This window comes from Ptychodera flava, chromosome 13 (assembly GCF_041260155.1).
Source record: "Ptychodera flava strain L36383 chromosome 13, AS_Pfla_20210202, whole genome shotgun sequence".
Lineage (NCBI taxonomy): Eukaryota > Metazoa > Hemichordata > Enteropneusta > Ptychoderidae > Ptychodera > Ptychodera flava.
In genome coordinates this window covers 164,531-185,577 of record NC_091940.1, presented here as the reverse complement: position 1 = coordinate 185,577, position 21,047 = coordinate 164,531, and the positions used below count along the sequence as shown (strand labels likewise).

The 21,047-nt window shown below is 39.5% G+C and overlaps 1 protein-coding gene across 2 annotated transcripts in view; it reads left to right on the top strand.

Annotated features, from left to right (window-relative positions):
• Positions 1-21,047, top strand: part of LOC139148629 (sodium leak channel NALCN-like) — a 548,532-nt gene that overhangs the window by 476,466 nt on the left and 51,019 nt on the right. For both annotated transcript variants that reach the window (XM_070720114.1, XM_070720115.1), the window contains exon 34: positions 13,029-13,144. In XM_070720114.1, the coding sequence (XP_070576215.1) occupies positions 13,029-13,144 (116 nt within the window). The remainder of the gene's footprint in view (positions 1-13,028; positions 13,145-21,047) is intronic.

The window sequence follows — 21,047 nt, the reverse complement described above, 5'->3', positions numbered from 1 at the left end:
ACAATAGTTGTTCTCTCGAATCTCTTCTTTGTTCCCTTAATCATCCAATGAGAGAAATAATCAACAATTTCTTCCTAAAACGGCATTTTAAAATGTAGCAATTAAATTTGTGTACCTAATCGTTTAAAATACGCCAAAGGAAATTGTGTGAGTTGACTAATTGATGGATGTCATGCTTTTTAAAAAATTTTTTCATTACATGTAGGCCTAATGCAGAAAATGTTGCAAGCTAACAATTTAACCAAAATAAAAACTTAAAACTCTCAAAAAGAATTACTTTTTCATTTCGTAAGAACAGGGTTTCTAAGCTGTCTTTCACTGTATAAATTCTGTACAACAGCGCCATTTGGGACAGCAAAAAAGTCTGAAGTCAGTACCAAACTTGATGCATATTTCACATATCTCTACAAGCTTGTTACAAATTCCACCACAATCATGGTGAAAATCCCCTTAGTTTGTACCAAACTAGAGCAAACTTGGTGCACATTTCACATGTTCAATTAAAGTGTTTATCAAATTTGTAACATATATGTACTAATATGTAGCAAGTTTTTATCTTTCGTATGGGACTCCACATTATATTGATTAACCATTCAAAATGTTTGTTTAACAAATTACCAAGCCAAGTCTTCTGAATATCTTCCCCCTCCATGTCAAGGTCTTCTAAGGAAAAAGAGTCATCAAAGTTTTGATATTGAATTAGGTGTCTTGTGCCCAAGGGAACGCTATAGTGGTGATACGGCTTGGGGGGAGGGGGTCCTGGGGGCAGGTAAGCTGTGCAAGCCCAGGTGGAAACAGATGTTACATGTAGGAATGGTAAAAGATGAAAATGCAAAAACGACGAAACGCAGACATGAAACACATCAAGACATGTAATGTGTGAGTCAGTTAATGCTATAAAATGAGAGGCAGACTTGCAGTGACAAAATAGACCGCAATAGATAAGTGCTTGAGTGTTCACACAGTAATGAGGCTAGCTATTGAAAAGTGTGATGCAAGGAAATTTCTGATGTTCTTATGTACATGTAAAGTTGGTAGCAGTTGCTAGACCATCTACCTAAAGTCCCTCGGGTGGTCTTGGATTTCCATGTATAGAGCAGTGAACGGAACAGGCAAAGTGAAACGTTGCTGTTAACTGGAAAATGTCTTAGCATGCGAAGCAAAGCCTCTTCTTCAACAGCATGTTGCTGGTCGAACAAAGTGTGAAGTCCATGACAGCGTTAAATGTCAGTTCTTCGGAAGCAGCAATGAAAGGCATGATATGAGGAAACGGATGTAGGGATATAAGTGTCAGTGATGAGACATTACTAGAAAACTGTAATACTGCTAAATGGCAAAGAAAAAAGTCTACAGTTCTTTGCTTTGAAAGTGAAAGTATTCTGAAAGAAAGCATGTTCCTCCAGTCACACTGAAGTGAAACTGTACAATCCACAAAAGTCAAAGTGCTGATGTAATGCCATAATGTGGTTCATGGTAAAGGTATCCATGGGTCTGCTAACGAAATGTCTTATGGACAGTGAATTCGCTAGTACTAAGACATCGAGCTAATCTGACTCCATGATAAAGTTCAGGCAATGTGCAGGGGCGTTGGTACGAGTGTGCCCAATGGGTTGCAGACGCTAGCAAATGTTGTTGTTTGCATAAAGATATGTAGACAGAGAGTTAATAAGGCAGATGATTCCATCCCAAGTTAGTGCACAGTGCTGACTTGTTGAAATGAGTTATTTTACCTTGTGGTGTTTACTAGCACGGAATCGGGTTGCCTAGCAACAGGACAGAGTGTTTAAAGTTGAAACTAGAAAAGGAACTGCGATGCTTGTGAGATTGCCGATGAGTGCAGCTGCAGGGTTCGGCTTCCAGGGAGTGGCACAGTAGTTTGAAACAGTGCATGTAAAATGAAAGGGAAAAAGAAATGTGAAAGAAATCGCTAGCTGTATGATCGAAGAGTAAATCATGTGGGGGCGCATGTTAGGTGAGACTGCGCAATAAATGCAAAGCTGGGGAAAACACATGTGTAGGATAGCCAAATCAACATGCTGAAATTTAAAAGGGGGGCACGATAATGCATGCAAACCAAAGACAGCCAGGTAATATGAGCAGCGAACAGGTAAATAAACAAGCGACAAGTAGGCAAATGCTAGCGAAAGTGTGAACTCCTAATATGCCATATTTTTTGAATGCTAGCAAAACTGAATTCCTAATATGTTGTAATTTCAACGCAAAATGTGAGTCATGGCCTTATAGTAACATGGGAAAATGAAAGAAGGCAAGATTCATTGCAAAGTCAGCCCCAGCAGACAGAACATGCCAACGAGATGGCAAACATCAGTCTGAAAGGTGATATAGAATGACTGGTTGTTCTCGAATTTCCAGCTGTTTTTTGTTGGTTCTTTCTTGTTGCACCGCAGCATAATCCAATTAAGGTAGAAGTAAGGGGAAATCATCGGGTGACATCCAGCAGCTGCGCTTGGTGACACATTAACTGGCACAAGACCACTTATTAATTTCCCATAGGCCACCACAGTAGCGTTGAGCTCGATTTTCCTATTTTAAAACATTCAGCGGCACGAATCCTCTTAACAGGTGTTAGGTCAATGTCAGCTTGACTACTGATGAATTTTTCGTGTGGGCAAGTCCACGGAAATTTTGAGATAGCGATGAAAATAGCGCCCCCAGTGGTGTTTTTGACAAAATTCAGGCTTATTGTTATGATTTCTATTAGCCCTAGAACTCCTCATATTACCACCAAATGCTTCAACCATTATTCACAACAGTCTGCATTTTGATTCAGGCAGGAAAATATCTTTACAAAAATTCTTGATGTTAAAGTTCAAACTAAACAAGCATCCATACAGATATCAAAACTTCAAGGTCTGCACTATTTTTCTTCCGAACTATCTTCGTGGGTAACGAACCCGGAAGTGAATTAGTGGGCTTGTGCCAACTGGCAGGTGAAAACTGGTCTGTAACATCCAATAGGTAGCTGGGAGCAGGTTACGTCCCATTGGTGAGACAACTGTTCAGTAGGCCACAGATAGGATGCTTTACAGGGAGTTAGCCTTCAGCTTCCGCAAATGTATATGCTCGGAAATTATTTGCTAGTCTGACTTGACTGTCTGCGAATGTAGGAGTGTCATGTTGATACGCATCAAACTCTTCACTTAGCAGATTGAAAAGTGCATTATGTAGGGTAGCCTTAAGCTAGCTATGCTAAGCTATTATTATGAAAATCAGTTTTGGCTATGTGAGCCCATTACATATGCATTTTGTAGGCTGACTAAGACAGAAATACTAAGACTTCCTTCGCAAGTGTCGTCATGGATGTACATTGGTCACATTTGTAGAGGGTATGCAACATTCACATTTTCCAAAAATACCTGAAAAGTGACAACTCGGCAATACCGGGCAAAAATGAAAAAAAAAAAAACAGTTTGAACTACCATTGAATGTATGTCCTCTGAAATGTTTTATGGTTAACAAAAAAAAAAATTCAATGTGAAAGTCATTGCATTGCATTGCATTCACCATCTACAGTCCATGCCTATTTGTTGCTAACCTCTACATGCAAATATATGAAATGTTATATGCAAATATTTCACCTCCAACCTTGACTTTTCTCATATATGGATTAAATCATTGTTAGAGGCCAGTGCAATCGGTGTTCTTTTGTTCTAACTATCATGGAGGTCCGCTGAATTACCTCGGAAAACTGCTATTTCAAACCTGATGACCATGGCGGCCGAAATCAGCACACATTGTCCACAGGAAAATAGTCTATGATACACATGTATTAGGTATTTTCCCTTGTGAACTCCCATCACTCGAGGAACTGGCAATATTCAAAGATTTCAAAAAAATGAAAACTACCCAAAATTAGTCAGTTCACTGATAAATTGGCCTAGTACCGAAACACTAAAACCAAAACTCCACCGTCCCGAAAAAGCAGAGTCGAACGATGCCGTCTTTTGAAGAACGACTGCGTAACTGACACCCGATACACTGCTGGCAGATTGTTGTCATGATCCGAAGGTCAGTGAAGTGCACCCTCTAGTGGTAGTTTAGCATAGCTACTTAAGCTACCGCATATTTACATGCTCCGAGAAATTGCTCGTCATTGTTGATTGACCTTGTAAACAGGAGTAACATGCGTCCAATTATGTCTGCAATGTCATGTTGATACAAATGTTGATACAAACAAACTGTTTGCCTCACAGTCTTGAAACTATACCTTGTTTTGTTTTCCAGTCAAACAGGAAGTGAAGCCATGTGTAGATCATTGTGAACTGCTGATCGGAAAGACTCGTTAGTAGGCTTGAAATTCGGCAGATGTTACTTTGGTCGTCTGTAATCTTTGCTCGACATAAAGTTTAGTGACACTGTCTATTTTCTACATCCGTGAGCTGTGACAGCTAAACACCATGGGCGCCACCATCTTTGGTCCTTAGACTGAGTTTGTTTTGGGATTTTACGTATAGCAGGAAGTGACATCAAAATGTCAAAGACCGTTGTTGCCCCCTGCGGCCCCATGTGCGGCTGTCCTATGACAGGCAGGTCACTACTACGCACGACTAATTAACATTCTGAATTCGGAAACTGATACAGTCGGTCAGTACGTCAACTGATCCCCTTGTCGATTCTTGTCGCATGATATGATGTACGTGATGGGAACTGTTGACATCAGGTTTGATGAGGTTTCTGGGCACGCCACCAAAACAGGCAGGTCAACTGAGTCTGGAGTCACTGTGGTATGACCTTTGTTACGTTCGCTTCTTGACAGCGTCTGGCTGTTGTGTCCTGTTGATTCGCGGGCATCTAAATAATGCTTATGAAATTCTTGCAGGGGCTGGATAGGTACGATTGGTTGGATTGAGCGGTCGGATGTGACAGAAAAGCCAGGCTCAACATAGGCCAAGAAAACCATTGCCATGGGGGGTATATGGCCAAGCAAAGTCAGTTACTCGTAGTCAGCCTGCACACAGCGAACAATGAGAACTGAATGAATGAAACATGGCACGAACAAAGGATGACTGAGGCTGTGCGCCGTGTGCAGAGAAGGAGCTGATAGGCAGATAGAGACTATCTCATGAGACATGCTACGTCTGATAGCATCTTGACGCCGGAAGGAGCAGTGTGGCGAGTCCACAAAACACATCTGTATCAATTGCTGAAGATCTTTCATCTCATTTATAGATTCTGGTCTAGCAGCTGATAAAACATGAATCCAAGCATCACTGAAACTTGTAGCTTGGTGGGTGTCATTTCCTTCTGTGCAAAATTTGAAATGTACTCAGGTGACCTTATTGTATTGCCCCACTCAACATTTGGGATTCAAAATGTTTGTCTACCATATTACCAAGCCAAGTCTTCTTGATATTTTCCCCCTCCATGACAAGGTCTTCTACGGAAAAAGAGTCATCAGAGTTTTGATATTGAAGTTTTCCATGGCCATCAGCCATAAATCAGCTTATGACATCTCGCCTTGGTCTAGTGGTACTCATATGGTCTTTCATGGCAGCCATTGTGTGGAAAGCAGTAATTGTTCAGAGAACAATAAATGGTAGAATACAGCAAAGAATATGATGTGCTTTCTTCTTGGCACTCACCAGTACTTCATATTCATAATCCAATATAACTAACTTTGCAGGATGGATGGCTTATTTCTCTTGATGATTTAACTGGATTTTTTGCCACTCTGGATATTTGTCAGTCATCTTGCGAAGGGTGAACCTATATGATTTAACCATTGTTGAGCCATAGTAACCGACTGGACAATGTTTGCATGTATGCTCATTCTTGAGATTGAGAATAGAGTTTTTATCTACATAGACTATAGTCAGGTATGTGAGAGGTCTGAAATCGGCAGTCTGCGCCCCTAAACTGCGCTAGCGCATTTCAATTTGCGCTATCAAACTGCGCCCACATTCTGCGCTATCTATGAAATGTTGTAAGTTTAGTTTTGTAGCTGCGACATTTACGAAACTAACGCGATATAAATCCGTGGCACATATTGTGTTCATTTTAATGTTCTGACATTTGGATATTCTTTGAATTCTACTCACTACATGATATGTTGATAAACTAGTACACTGTTGTTTATGTCGGAATGAGCAAGTGAATTGAGCAGTTTTTACATCGTCTTTGATTTCCCGACATTTTCAAAAACTAGCCATGTAAGGGAGAGAGTAAAGCTTACAACCAGAACATCAAGGAAATCAACTACAAGGGAATCCAGTGTTACTCATATCAGTAAATTACATCATGTTTGTTTCTTGGAAGGTTATGACACATAGATGCACGTCCATGCAGCGGCAATTTTATGAGAGCAGCAACCGTTCATTATTTATAATAATATTTAATTGTTCAAACTTGTACACACAGTACAAATTTTGTGAGTAATAAAACTTCCCTACGCATCTATCAGTACATTTTACGTGAACTTATTTTTGTTAGAAAGTAAAATCGTGAAAAAATGCAAACAAATCGCAGTTCACAAGGCTTTAGGAGAGGTTACATATGCAATTTTCGACATTCAAAATCAAAAGACGGCCAACGCACTTCGATCAAAGTTCATGCAGTACAAGAGCAGCACAATCTCGTCCCGTATAACAAGATACTGGCAAACATTGATATTTTTCACCTTATTTGCGTTAACATACATGTAAACGAACTTCAAACGAAATTGCAATCATATCATTGTCGCTACACTGCACGGCGCGGTGACCATGCAGAAGTCGGACATTTCAACTCTCGGGAGACCGAGATTTACATAGGGATAAACTATTAGTTTTACCGCCGTAGAGGCACCTGTCTTATATACGATATCAATCAGCTATCTCTATAGGTTACTGTATTAAATAAAGATCCATCGTGTGGTAAACAGTGTTACCTGAAATCTGGTAACAGTTGTGTAACAAGCCATCGAATATGTTCCCAGCGAAACTGATAGTGATTTTGTAGCTCATTCTTTACTATTTTTAATAGTTTTTGGTAGCCGCTAAACAGACACTTTGTGTTCGTGTCGGCTACATGGACGATCTGCCCGGCGATAGCCTAAATTCGAGTGAACAACCGTTTTCAAAGTTTTTGGCAAGTGGGGCACAAGACGTCGGAATGGAAGATAACCGTGACGTTTTCAGCAATACAGTTATTACAAACATTTAATACATAGTGGTAGTGCCAGTGGCCACCCCCGGCAGCCACAACTCTGTAATCTCGCCACTTGCTAGCATTTCTGGGGGTGGTCACGGCACTCTGTGGAATATAGACTTTTGATTAGTAGTAATAAAGTTACCCCTACTTGACCCAAACACCGTGGTGCATGTATTTACAACCCTTTTCAGAATTAGAGCGCGAAGCCACTGCAGTGAACTGCAATAAAACTGCTTACACTAATTAGTTTCAGCTGTAGCCGTGGCCACTTTGGTGTTGAACAGGCTACTTGATAAAGACCAAAAGTCTGCTTGTACAAAGGCAAAACTAGCTCTGTCTGAGGCTCGAGTTGTAAATGATAGTTTACGATTGGCACCTTGTGTTCAAGATTAAGATACAATGTAACATTACCATGCACTGGTCCATGTACAAATCTTTTTATTTTCAACTTCCCCAGATAAACTGTCTGCATGGGACATACAATGTTGTCGACTGTGCCAGCTGGCTACAGCTGAAACTAATTAGTGTGAGCAGTTTTATTGCAGTTCACTGCAGTGGCTTCGCGCTCTAATTCTGAAAGGGGTTGTATTTTCTATACCGGAGACGGCAATTTAAAAACCGCAACCACATCTTTGCTAAACCTGGTTTACATCCAATTTTCGAATGTTTAACTAGTAGATTAACGTATACTGTTGTCTCAACAGTTACAATCTGGTTACCAGAGTTCACAGTCAAGATGAAGATGTCGAAACTTGTGTAAAAAAGGTTATCCGATCGAGACCTGTGTCTGTGCTGTCGTCGCGCGATCGCGTTGGACATTCACTTGTTCTTGACTCACGTTGTCTACTTCCTGTCTCGCGCGGCAATTTATGCATGTTCTTTGTGAAAATGACTGTCAAGTTCATGTCAGCGCCGACATCGGTTGTAGTTTTCCTACCTCAAGATGAAACGAACACATCTAACTCTTGACAACATAAAATGTTTGTTGTATTTTCTTATAATTAATAGCTTTTGCACCGCGCTGCAAACCTGTCGCCCTTTGTTACAACGGGAGAGATTGACTCGTATTATTTTTTTAAACTTTATTTATATGTGTTCTTGTAGTACCGATTTTAGTTGATAGTTTGCCATTTTAGTAATATTTCAGGAATTTCCCGGTACGATATGACCCAACACTTTTCCCCAAAAGAAAGTCCTGGCAGTTTTCGTTTTGTTTTGGAGAGAATGTAGGACCGGATTATCGAGCAACAAAATCGTGGCATGTTGGTCGAGATCAAGCGTCGCAAGCGTCTTGTAATCATCTGGAAGTAAATTTTCAGGTCACTTGAACTGGTTTACTTCCTTCCTTCCGGTATATAGGGCCACACCCCCCTCCTTCCGCGCTCCGATCTATATCCGTCAGCCAAGCGTTACGTGCAGGATCTACCGATGTACGGTCGACTTTAAGTTGGAATAAGTTAAATTTAGTTCGAACTTATTTTAAATTCTCAGTCAGAACAGTAAGCTCATTAAAAAGGCTTGGCTAGTAAAACATTTGAAGGAGATCGTGCGCTACGTCATTACCGAATAGGTGACCGAATATGTTGAATAAAATAGCGTGTCATCTTCCTTTAGTACGGGGACAGTTGATGAAGCCGTGTCGGTGTGAATAATGCATATTGCATGGAAAGTTTTCGTATTTTCATCGACCGGTCATCCTTTAACGGGTAGTTTTATGCACGTATTTGCACTTCAACGAGTTTTAACATTGAAAACCACTAACCGTGGGCCACAGTTCAGCATGACAACAAATACGTCCCAGCTGTTCAGTGCACTCACAATCACATCGATTGTGTACCTGTCAACTAGTGGCCGAGTGAAAGTACAACCTTACTGAACCTGTATGTACACACCTATTTGATTTACAGGGACTGTCTACTGATTCTACAATATTTATATTTCAAAAATTGAATTTTCATTCACAATGTATCACATCCGAGTCAATGAATGAGCCGGACGGGGCGAGGGTTTGTAGAGTGACAGTGCCAGTCCGAGGGACGTAAATGTCGGGACTGTTTCAAACCGCGGATACTTGGTTAAGTTAAGTGGTTGCACATGTGTCGTTTCTATCACACTCATACATGTAGTTTACATGTTTGGAAAGTCAAAAAAGTACGTAGGTGTATGTCGAGAAGGCAGAATTTTGAAAGGTCAACTCTATCTCCACGTAGGTCTGGCAGCCATCGATGATACAGGACTCGCTACCAGGGTCCTAAATGCAGCTCCCTAACGGCCTGCAGCACCATATCTCGATCCAATGTCATATCAAAAAGTCAAATGATGGAAATAGTAAAATCATGATCGACGTAGTACGTTCTTGTGCTAGTTGGGTCGTTTTCACAGCACATATGGTTTGGAGAAATAGAGAGCGCAAAACAGGGGCGCAGATCGATAGCGCAGAATGGGAGCGCAGATTGATAGCGCAAATTGAAATGCGCTAGCGCAGTTTGGGGCGCAGACTGCCGATTTCAGACCTCTCACATAGACTATAGTCTATAGTAGCTATTGGGATGAGTATCCGTCCAGCGTCAGTCTGTATGTATGTATGTATGTATGTATGTATGTATGTATGTATATCCATTTGTGAGGTGTCCATCCACTCAAATATCTTGAGAACCACAGTACTTACTGATTTGATATTTGTTGTGTAGATGCAAAAAATGATTATGAGAAACTGTTTTTTTAATTTTTTGATATTGTTGTAAACTTGCAAATTAGTGCCAAAAAAGGCGTTTTTGATAAAAATTCTTCTTCTTCACAACTTCTGGTCAGACAGCTTTGATAGTATACATGTCCCTATAGGGTTAACCCAACCTGGATTTGTTCAAATTGTGATGAAATGTGCTAATCTGTATTTTAGAGGAATTTTTTGGTCATTTTTGGTCAAAACTTTATTTCATCAAAACCACTTGTCTGACAGCTTTCACATTTGGTATACAGGTTCCTACAGATAAACAAAATATGATATTTGAATATAAAATCTGCAATTTTGTATTTTTGGTGTAATTTCCTCCCATTTTTGGTCGAAAAATGTGTTTCTCAAAAACTACTTGTCTGATGCCTTTGATATTTGGTATACAGGTTCCTCTAGGTCCTCTTAGTATGATATAATGGAATTTTATGAAATCTACAATTTTTAGCTCACATTTGGTATAACAATGTGAGGTTATCGTACTATAAGCTGAATCTGTTCATTTGCATCCATTTGCATGTCTGTATGTATGTATGTATGTATGTACGTATGTATGTATGTAATATGTATGTATGTATGTATGTCCATCCACGTCAAAAACTCCTAAACGCAGCACCTACCGTCTTAGTATTTGGTGTACAGGTGCACCTAGGGATGGAGATGTGAATTTGTTCAAATGAACTTGTCGGTGTCAAAAATATGCAAATGAGGGGAAAAAAGGAAAACCTTGCAAATTTGCTAAAAACTCTGTAATTGTTGGTCAGATTGGGTTGAAACTTGGCATGCAGGTTTCTGTAGGTATTCTACATTAGGTGTGTAAAAATTTGGATGAAATTTGCATGTTTCTATTTTTGGGGTAATTTTTTTCAGTTTTTAGTCAAAAAATATTTTTCTCTGAAACTACTTGTCCGATTACTTTGAAAGTTGGTATACATGTTCCTCAGGATGACCTCAGTCAAGTTTATACAAATTGAATTGAAATTTTCATATTTGTAATTTTGGGGCAATTTTCTGAAATTTTGGTCAAAAATTTTTTATCCAAAAACTACTAATCTGATAGCTTTGATATGCGGTATGATATGCCCAGGGATGGCAATAGTTGGATATATGGAAATTGTCCAGAAATATGTAAATTTGTATTTTTAAGACAATTTTTGTCATTTTTGGTCAAGAAAGCATATTTTCAAAACAATTTTGTCATTTTTGGTCAAGAAATCTTGTTCTCAAAAACTGCTCGTCTGATAGTTTTGTCATTTGGTGTAAAAGTCCTGAAGGGTGTTATCTTCTGCTCAAAGTGTTGGTAAACCCCAAATTTGTATAATTTAGGTAATTTTTCTCAGTCTGTGACCTTAAATGACCTATACCAACCCAGGATATGTTGTGAGACCATGGTTAAAGCTGTGAACATAATTTTGTCATATTTGGTAACAATTTAGTGAAATTTGATCCAGAAAACAAACCTGAGTTTAATTTTTTCATTCGGACCAATGTTTACAACTTTTCCATGTAAGACACACAAGAACTGATAAGAAATTTTGATCCAGGATAATTCCAGATGTCATAATCACCCCCCACAGTGGAAGGCATTTCACCATCTGCAACTTACTTAAGTGCTGTTTACATTCCAATGACAGCACTGATAACATTTAAAAAATCCCCAAGGTTGTGAATAACTCACCTACTGTACATTTCCCCGCTCTCTCACCTTTTTTGTCAAGCCTTCTCTGGCTGATTTTTTTATTGGCATTTGCTAATGTATGTAGGATCTGCTTGTCCCATTGATGTAGAAGTTGGTATGCATGTTTCTAAAGTTTACGTCCAGTACCTATGTTGCAGACCTTATTTGCTTTTGTCATTCTTGTTTTTCTGGTTGTACTGTGTATAAATCATTGTCATAACATCAATGTAGAATTTTGCTGCACTGAACAGATAGAAACAACATTCATCGTTGATCTCTGGTACTAATACTAGTATATACCAATTCCAATCGAATGTGAGCAACACCGTATCATGGCGTTATTTTTGTATATTAGGGTCAATTTCTGCCATTTTTGGTCAAAATATTTGTTTCTCAAAAGTTACTCATATGATAACTTTGATATTTGGTATATAGGTTCCTAGGCTTTATCTTAAAGGCAGAGCCTCCCTTTAAAAGGACACCAAGCTATGGCGGCGTTAAATGTGTAAGTGGACGCCAAACAGGCAACACGCGGACACACGCTCCAGAAAATGCCACTTTTTAGTTTTCCCCGGCCGCAAAAACGCACAGGCTGCAAAGTGGTCAGCGCGAAGTTGCTGTCGATCGAATTCTGTGGTTATATTCAAAGTCCAATGCAAATGGAAGACAATCTTTTAAGGAAATTTGAGCGTTTGTGGTTGGGAATCAATGACCGTTGGTGATTTGAACCCACCGTCAATCAAACGCTTGTATAAACTGTTTGCAGGATTAGCAAAAGGTGACAAAAGGTTGAGATCAGTTTGTGTAGTTAATGTTACAGAAATCAAACATCATACTGGCCAAGTGTTTGACTGGGACGAGAACTCAACTAACGCGAGAACCTGGGATTAAAAAATGTGGCTTTAATGTAATATATTGAAATTATGATGAAATCGTCAATTTTGTATTTTTGCAGCTAATTTTGCCATTTTTGGTCAGGCATCCTAAAATGAGCCATCAAAGATATCAACCTTCTTCATCAATACATGTGTCACAAAAAATTATTCTGTACATAACAGAGCACAGCTCTGTCGACTGTTGGGTCGCATGTTTTTTCAAAACCACTGGTCAGACAGCTTTAATATTTGGTTAACAGGTCCCTAGGATGAACTTAGTGAGGTAATTTCATACAGTCAGGAAATACTTAATTTTGTATCCTTGTCTATAGTAGCTTCAGGGATATTGGCCCTATGTTTAAGCACTTCTGTGACTTTGACATCTTGAGTTACAAGCAGCAAAAGTGACCAACTATAGTTCATTTTCAGTGACAAAAAGTGGAGCAGCATTTGACAGTCATGAAATTTTACATGACTTGCTTTATAATGAGATAAACATAATACCAGTATTCAAAGCTGTTGTCTGCACTGGGGGTTATGCTTGCAAGAATAACTTGAATAACACATCTGAAATCTTATATTTTCTTTGTTACAGGTATTATCATGGAGAATTTCTCTCTATTTTACTCAAATGATGAAGATGCTCTTTTAAGTTACGCTGATTTGAAGAATTTTCAAATCACCTGGAATATGGTGGATGTAAATAGAAGGGTAAGAAAAGTAATTTCTGTAGAGTAATTTGATAATGAGAAAAAATCTTTTCTGATATATATGGCTTTCAAATTTGATTTAGCCTATAGAGATGCCCCTTTTAAGCTGTTTTAGCTACTATGGACTGCAGTATGTAGAAGCTATTGGGATGGATATCGGTCCAGCATATGTATGTATGTATGTATGTGTGTGTGTGTATGTGCACATGTATGTATGTATGTATGTATGTATGTCCGTGTGAGAGGATGTCCGCCCACTCAAATATCTTGAGAAACACAGTACTTACTGATTTGATATTTGTTGTGTAGATGCAAAGTATGATTATAAGAAACCGCTTTTTTTAGCTCTGCTGTCAGCGATGCGGAGCTTATCAAATAGGTTGATTTTCCATCGTCATCTGTCATCGTCCGTCTTCCTTCAACAATTGCCTTCTCCTCTGAAACCGCAAGTCAAATTGCTTTGAAATTTTATATGCAGTTCACTTGGGGTGACCTCACTTAAAGCCCGCTGCGGTGGGACCCGGGGTCCAGCTTACGCAAAATTTGTGTGGGTGTTGATCGGGTGGGTTCATGTATAATGAGTATGTAAGTAGCGGTCCAGAGCGTTGATAGTTTATTTGCGTAATCTGTTTGCGCCCAAATAAGCTCAGACTGGCTGTAGCTGTACGCGTATAAGCTTCTTTGAACAACCCTCAGCGCATTTCGAGCGGTGATCTCACTCCAGAACGGCAGTTTTAGACGATCAGAGACTACGGTACAATGAATGTATACATACCTGCTACGATCTTTCGCAGCTTACGCTGATCGTGCTTTTGCCATTTTCAATTTACAGAACGGAAAGAAAGAATGTGTACTGGAGACCTTGATAAGTCATGAGCGGCGTGGGTTTGTAAAGTGAGAAACATTTCTGAGTGGCCGCACATTGTGTTGTCGATGCCTGTTCATGCTTGACATGGACAAATCACACCTAATAGTATGGAGACGACATTTCTAAAAATCAATCTGCCACCTTCGCGTGATTATGATACTTTATATCTTTGCTTTATTTCACATTATTGCTACAACGTTCCACATCATTGCTTTGCGGGGTTGTGTCATGACGAGTTTTGAAGGACCAATTCACAGTGATTTTGAAGTCATCTACCAGACAACTCAGAAATGTACAAGTCAGTACGTTTATTCTCGACCGCGGGTCATCCGGGTACTTGCGGTTTTTTACGTCATTTTTGCGAAGTTCACTTTTGTGAAGTTCGAATATTTCAACCACCAAACCAATATTCAAAGTGTCAATACACATAAATGACATAACTTTTAGTTCTGCTTTTTTCCACACAATTTCTGTATCATTCGCTCTTCTGTATCGTCTTATCTCTTATTCACCGCGCTCGTATGTTTTTCACCTACTGACGTCACTCCGCGGTCGAGAATGGTGCTCAAAAATATTTGCTATTGCTTGAATATGATGCGAAAAGTAGAATACATTTCCGTCAATGTGGCTGCTGTACAGCCCGAAGTCGCAGAGTAGCAGAATTGCGTTTCTTAGGGAGGTTCACTCGTTCGAGGACGTTGGTTCTAATGAATTAGCTACCTAAATGCTGGTGTCGCAATGTCTTCGTTTTTCTCGAGGGTCTATGGTTATTCACACATTATGACACTTATTCACAATTATTGCATTGTTCCTCATCATACTGCTCTACGTTTTATTTATGTGTTGTGAGTGCTCGGCTGTAGCATGGCTCGGCCGCTGCAGACTACCCGGGCGAACACCAAAAACACGAATGCTTGTGCAGCGGTTGAAGAGCAGCGACGAGGACGGCTGCTCCTATGCGGGTCATCAAAAGGTCAATCAAGCGATGTGTAGTGCCGATACCGTCGACCTTGTAATGACCCTCATCAGATAGACGCAATATTCCCCGCCATATTTCCACAGCTACCTCAATGCATGCGTACACAGGTTTGAATTCTTTTTTGTTTCTCTGGTAACACAGTCTAGGATTGGTAGCCCAGGGAAGACAACTGTTAACCCATTGTGTGCGAGCGTCTATTGAAATTGTGGAAACATCCACGTATGGCTCAAAAGAAACAAGCGAAGCCTGTTCGTGACAAGCGTGTCAGTGTTGGTATCTGATAAGTCTACATCTGTCGAAGGTGTGTGTGAGGAAATTGCGATCATGGGAGGTGTGAAAGGGGTTTTTGATTAGCGGAGGTGCGTGTTGGCCCAAATGACAATACCAGAAGAATTTAGGAAGACAAAATATGCATGAAATTGGTGGGAAAATTTTTATGGAGAATTTCCAGGAAAATATTTTGTCTGGTTGAATTTTTTTATTTGCTGCATTTATTGTCCTTTATACGATGTATAAAAGCGGGATTGTATTACATGACACAGCTCTGAAAGTTTCTAATAACACTGCACCAGTCCAAGCCATGAAGCTTGGTGTCACAAAAACTGGACAGCATTATAAGTTTCAACCATAAACAGTATATTTATGTTTCCACTTAGTTTAGAGACGTGGAAGTCCAAAGAAGTTCCAATTTGAAAATGTAATTCACCCGATGAATGTTTTCGTTCTAAATCAACTTTGGCCTACGTTTTGTGAATGAGATGTCCCTATTTTACCTAATAAATTAATAATTGTCACCCCGACCACAATCAAAGCATGATCGAGCAGCGGGACTGCCATTAGCAAACTCATACCCCCTATACATGTGAACTGGAGGGACCTTGGAGTATACCCGGCAAATGCCGGGAAAAATGAAAAGCGCGCCTGGCTTACGTGATTGATGTTTTCAGAAACGATTTCTTCGAATCGGTCATCATTGAAACAACGTTTGCAGTTGTTGATCAAGAGAATGTTACAGTAAGCTACATCTCTTTACGTTTATAAGCAGAAATTTTGTGTCACGAGCATCGATGACAAATGTGTGTATATGTGCTGTCATGGACGTAAACCCGACTCCCGTCTACGTATCTTCCGATATTTTTATTAATTATCCTGCGAGGAAAGGGAAAGAATCATAGCTTGTCAGCTGACACACATAACTAAAATTGCCTGTAGTGTGTCGGGGAATCCACTTATACACATGGTAGTCTCCCAACAAAATTTGGTCTTAGTTAGGAACGAAACAAGTTGGGTTTGTATAATTTAGGGCGAAGCCGACTGTGCATGGTGGAAACACTTAGGCGATGTCTGTAGCTATAGCGACATGCGTTTCTCGTGACAAGCGAAGCCTGTTCGTGACAAGCGTATCAGTGCTGGTATCTGATAAGTCTACATCTGTCGAAGGTGTGTGAGGGAATTGCGATCATGGGAGGTGTGAAAGGGGTTTTTGATTAGCGGAGGTGCGTGTTGGCCCAAATGACAATACCAGAAGAATTTAGGAAGACAAAATATGCATGAAATTGGTGGGAAAATTTTTACGAAGAATTTCCAGGAAAATATTTTGTCTGGTTGAATTTTTTTATTTGCTGCATTTATTGTCCTTTGTCCGATGTATAACAGCTTTTTACATGACACAGCTCTGAAAGTTTCTGATAACACTGCACCAGTCCAAGCCATGAAGCTTGGTGTCACAAAAACTGGACAGCGTTATAAGTTTCAACCATAAACAGTATATTTATGTTTCCACTTAGTTTAGAGACGTGGAAGTCCACAGAAGGTCCAATTTGAAAATGTAATTCACCCGATGAATGTTTTCGTTCTAAATCAACTTTTGCCTACGTTTTGTGAATGAGATGTCCCTATTTTACCTAATTAAATAATAATTGTCACCCCGACCACAATCAAAGCATGATCGAGCAGCAGGACTGCCATTAGCAAACTCATACTCCCTATAGATGTGAATTGGAGGGACCTTGGAGTTTACTCGGCAAATGCCCGGAAAAATGAAAAGCGCGCCTGGCTTACGTGATTGATGTTTTCAGAAACGATTTCTTCGCATCGGTCATCATTGAAACAACGTTTACATTGTTGATCAAGAGAATGTTACAGTAAGCTACATCTCTTTACGTTTATAAGCAGAAATTTTGTGTCACGAGCATCGATGACAAATGTGTGTATATGTGCTGTCATGGACGTAAACCCGACTCCCGTCTACGTATCTTCCGATATTTTTATATCTACGTATCTTCCGATATTTTTATTAATTATCCTGCGAGGAAAGAAAAAGAATCATAGCTTGTCAGCTGACACACATAACTAAAATTGCCTGTAGTGTGTCGGGGAATCCACTTATACACATGGTAGTCTCCAACAAAATTTGGTCTTAGTTAGGGACGCAACAATTTGGGTTTGTATAATTTAGGGCGGAGCCGACTACGATGGAAACACCTCGGCGGTGTCGGTCGCTGTCCCCTAGGATAAGTTTCCCCAATTCTCATAGTAGAAATATACGAATTTCACCATCGCTATGTAGAGGCATATTACTTTTCATGTTGTGTCAAACGTACGACACATGTGAATTCACCAAAGTCTGTCTTTTACACAAATTTACTGGTTATATCTGGTCACATCTTCCTTCTAATCTGCCACACTCCCACCGTTTTTGAGGAAAATATCGTGTCTTGGTTAAAATATTTGTGATGAGTACTGTTTGCTGAAAAGACCGTAGTGACTCCTTCATTCAATGTACGAAAGCGGCGTTGTCATCCAAATAAATAAGGCGACCATATGCCAACTTGAAATCGATCATGGAGAGGATTACATACTGAATAGCATCGTGAAAATCTTACTTTACAGGAAACGCAGTTTGCTTCATTTTATTTGTAATCTTTAGTATGTAAATATATTTATTATTCTTATAAATTTTGCTACACGGATTGCGAATGATGTCAAATTATCCCGTGGTTGACTTATAGCGACACTGAGAATAATTGACGATGTTCTCCTTTTGTCTGACCTTCCAGTACCTTCTTACCCTCTTTCTGAAAGACAAAAACCAAATTTTTTGCTAATAGTAAAGTTTCAAACTTTAGGCGGGGTGTTTCTTACAAGAAATCATATTATATTAATGGTTTATTAATACTCAAATTGTGACCAAAATGGTCAAATAAAATGAGTTTACAACACAGTCAATAAAAAATTTACAGTACATCACTAAAGACATCAACTGGTAATTTCAAAAACGAGCACCAAAAACCCCCTAAAAGAATTTGAAAAATTAAAAAACAACAACGACGACAAGACATCAAAATAGACACAACAGAAATTTGACAAAACCAACATTCACATACAGCTCAACACAGGACAGAGAATCATGAACTCTGGAGTAGTTTAATGCAGTAGACTACTGGGCTTGATTCTTTACGTTTTGTGCGGATTTTAAAGTTAACCAAGCTTTTGTTCCTTGTCGAATATCCGTGACCTGATTTAGGGGGAATATGATAATTTAGTTTATGGTCTGGTTTTATGATTTCTTCAGCAAACTTTTTACAAATTTTCTGACGTCTAGTTTCGAGTGTGTCTAGCTGTAATAGAGAAAGTGATTCACTGTAAGACAAAAATGGATAAATAATTCGTAGTGCTCTCTTCTGGATTCTTTCAATCGTTGATCTATTCTTTTCAGTGAGACCACCTTGCCAAACAGTACAGGCATATTCTAAGGTTGATCTAACCAATGAGATATAAATTTGTTTAAGCTCATGAGCTGTAGCCCCAAATCTGCACAAAACACGGAGAATGTGCAACCTTTGTGAGGATTTTTGACCATATCATCACATGGTTATCCCATTTTAGTTTGTTATTTATGATTAACCCAAGAGATTTAAAATTCTCTTTGATTTCTAAGACACTGTTGCCTAGTAACAATGGCGGAAAAGGAGGAGGTACCTTACCAAAAAATAGCCTCATTTCTTTACATTTTTTTGGATTTAGTTTCATATTATTTACTGAAGCCCACTGGTCAATGTGTGATAATGTTGTCTGCATCTGCGAATTAGTAGGAGTACTGGAATGAACACATTCTGACACCGTGGTGTCATCCATGAATATAAAGTTTGATCCCCCAATACAATCAGGAATGTCATTAATCATGAGCATAAATAGAATTGGGCCCAATTTTGTTCCCTGTGGAACACCTGCACGTATTGTTTGCCAGGAAGAAAAGCTATCACCAATCTTCACCCTTTGAGATCTATTATACAAGAAATGTGCTGTCCATTTAATTATGTTACTATTTATACTGAATTTTGATAATTTGTGAAGAAGTATGTTGTGGTCAATCTTATCGAAGGCTTTACTGAAATCAAGTAACAAATTCTAACCATATTTCTTTGACTTTCCAGTTGCTCGAGCCAAGTCTGTATCATATCTATCAAGGCAGTTGTTGAGGACGATTTCTTAGCACCTGCAAATTGCGTTTTTTTTTATCTTATCCTTTACTTCCTGTTTGATCCATTTTTCAATCAAACTCTCCATTACCTTGGCCACACTGTTGGTAAGAGAAATCGGCCGAAAATCATCAAGGGAAGCAGGGTGGTTGTTTTTAGCTAGAGGAATTACAATGGCCTCCTTAAGTTTTGATGGAACTTGACCTTCTTGAAAGGAATAATTAAAGATATCAACAAGGGGAACAGCAAATTCATGTGCAAATTCCTCAACAATTTATTTGAAATTTGGTCAGGGCCACTAGCTTTGGCACAGGGTAATGATTTTAATAAGTTGACAATACCATTGTATGTAACAATCGGAAGGGAATTACTATTTGGGAGATTACGAATAAGCTCATCATAGTTTAAGGGAACATAGTCCTTTGTTATATTAACAAAATGATTGTTGATAGCATTGGCTAGATTAACACCACTTAAACATTCGCCGCTAACCTCAATTTCTGGGATGGTACCATTTTTCCTACGACCACATATCCTGTTAACTTCATTCCACCACTGTTTACTATTTGCAGATGCAGACTTAATCTTCTCAGCAAAGTAATTCTGTCTGTTTGTGTGAATTGCCCGATTTACCTTATTTCTCCAGTATCTATACAATGTCGACTTTTGGTTTCTAAAAGCCTTCTGGCGGCATCTTATCATATACTTAATCGAGGCAGTTATGAATGGTTTATCAGAACTGGAAAAACGCAGGGGCTTTGGGGGGAAAAATTTATCAATTGCTGTGGAAACAGAGGTTGCAAACGAATTAAATTTTCCTCACAAGAAGGCTTTTGTAAAACATCAGACCAATCATTATTAATGATCCATTGCGCAAATTCCCTTTTACTTGAATCTTTCATGGGTCGTATTTACCAAAAATATTGGACATGTGACCAATTCCATTCGTTGATGATTGGGGCTTTCAAACTTACGAATAGTCCAACCAATAGACAGCTTTTAATATGCACGGTCCAGACGATATGTCGCCAATGTGTCTGGATCATCAAGCTATAAGTTTCATTCATAAACAGTCAGTTGTTAGTAGAGTTACCCAACTCGTACATACAACATGGCTCGAGTACTCAGTATTGCCGTAACTCCAGAACAAGAAAATGCGATACGTGGTTTGTTCACGCATTATGGATGGGATCTTGAAGAAAGAGGCAGTGCCGATGAAGAGACGGTAGCAGATGATAGTCTCCCCAATGACAGTGTCGTCACTATCGGCATCCAAGTCCCTAGAGACTACGATGCAGTTGAATGTGAGCACTGTCTCTGTCAAACCCTGTGTCACAGCATCGCGACAACAGTGGCTTGGCAGTGGTCAGAGACCGAGTATTACGAATGCTGCCGTCCGAAAGGGTATTTACCGAAAATATTGGACACTCCTGGACAGAAGAGGCGCGTGGAAGGACGAACGATACTTGTCGAGGAAAGCTGACCTGATGCTGGCAGATGGGGTGGTCGTCACCAAAAGACAGGTGAGGCCTGCTTGCGTTCTCAGGCAAGTACGGTACCTTTACCCAAATCTGCC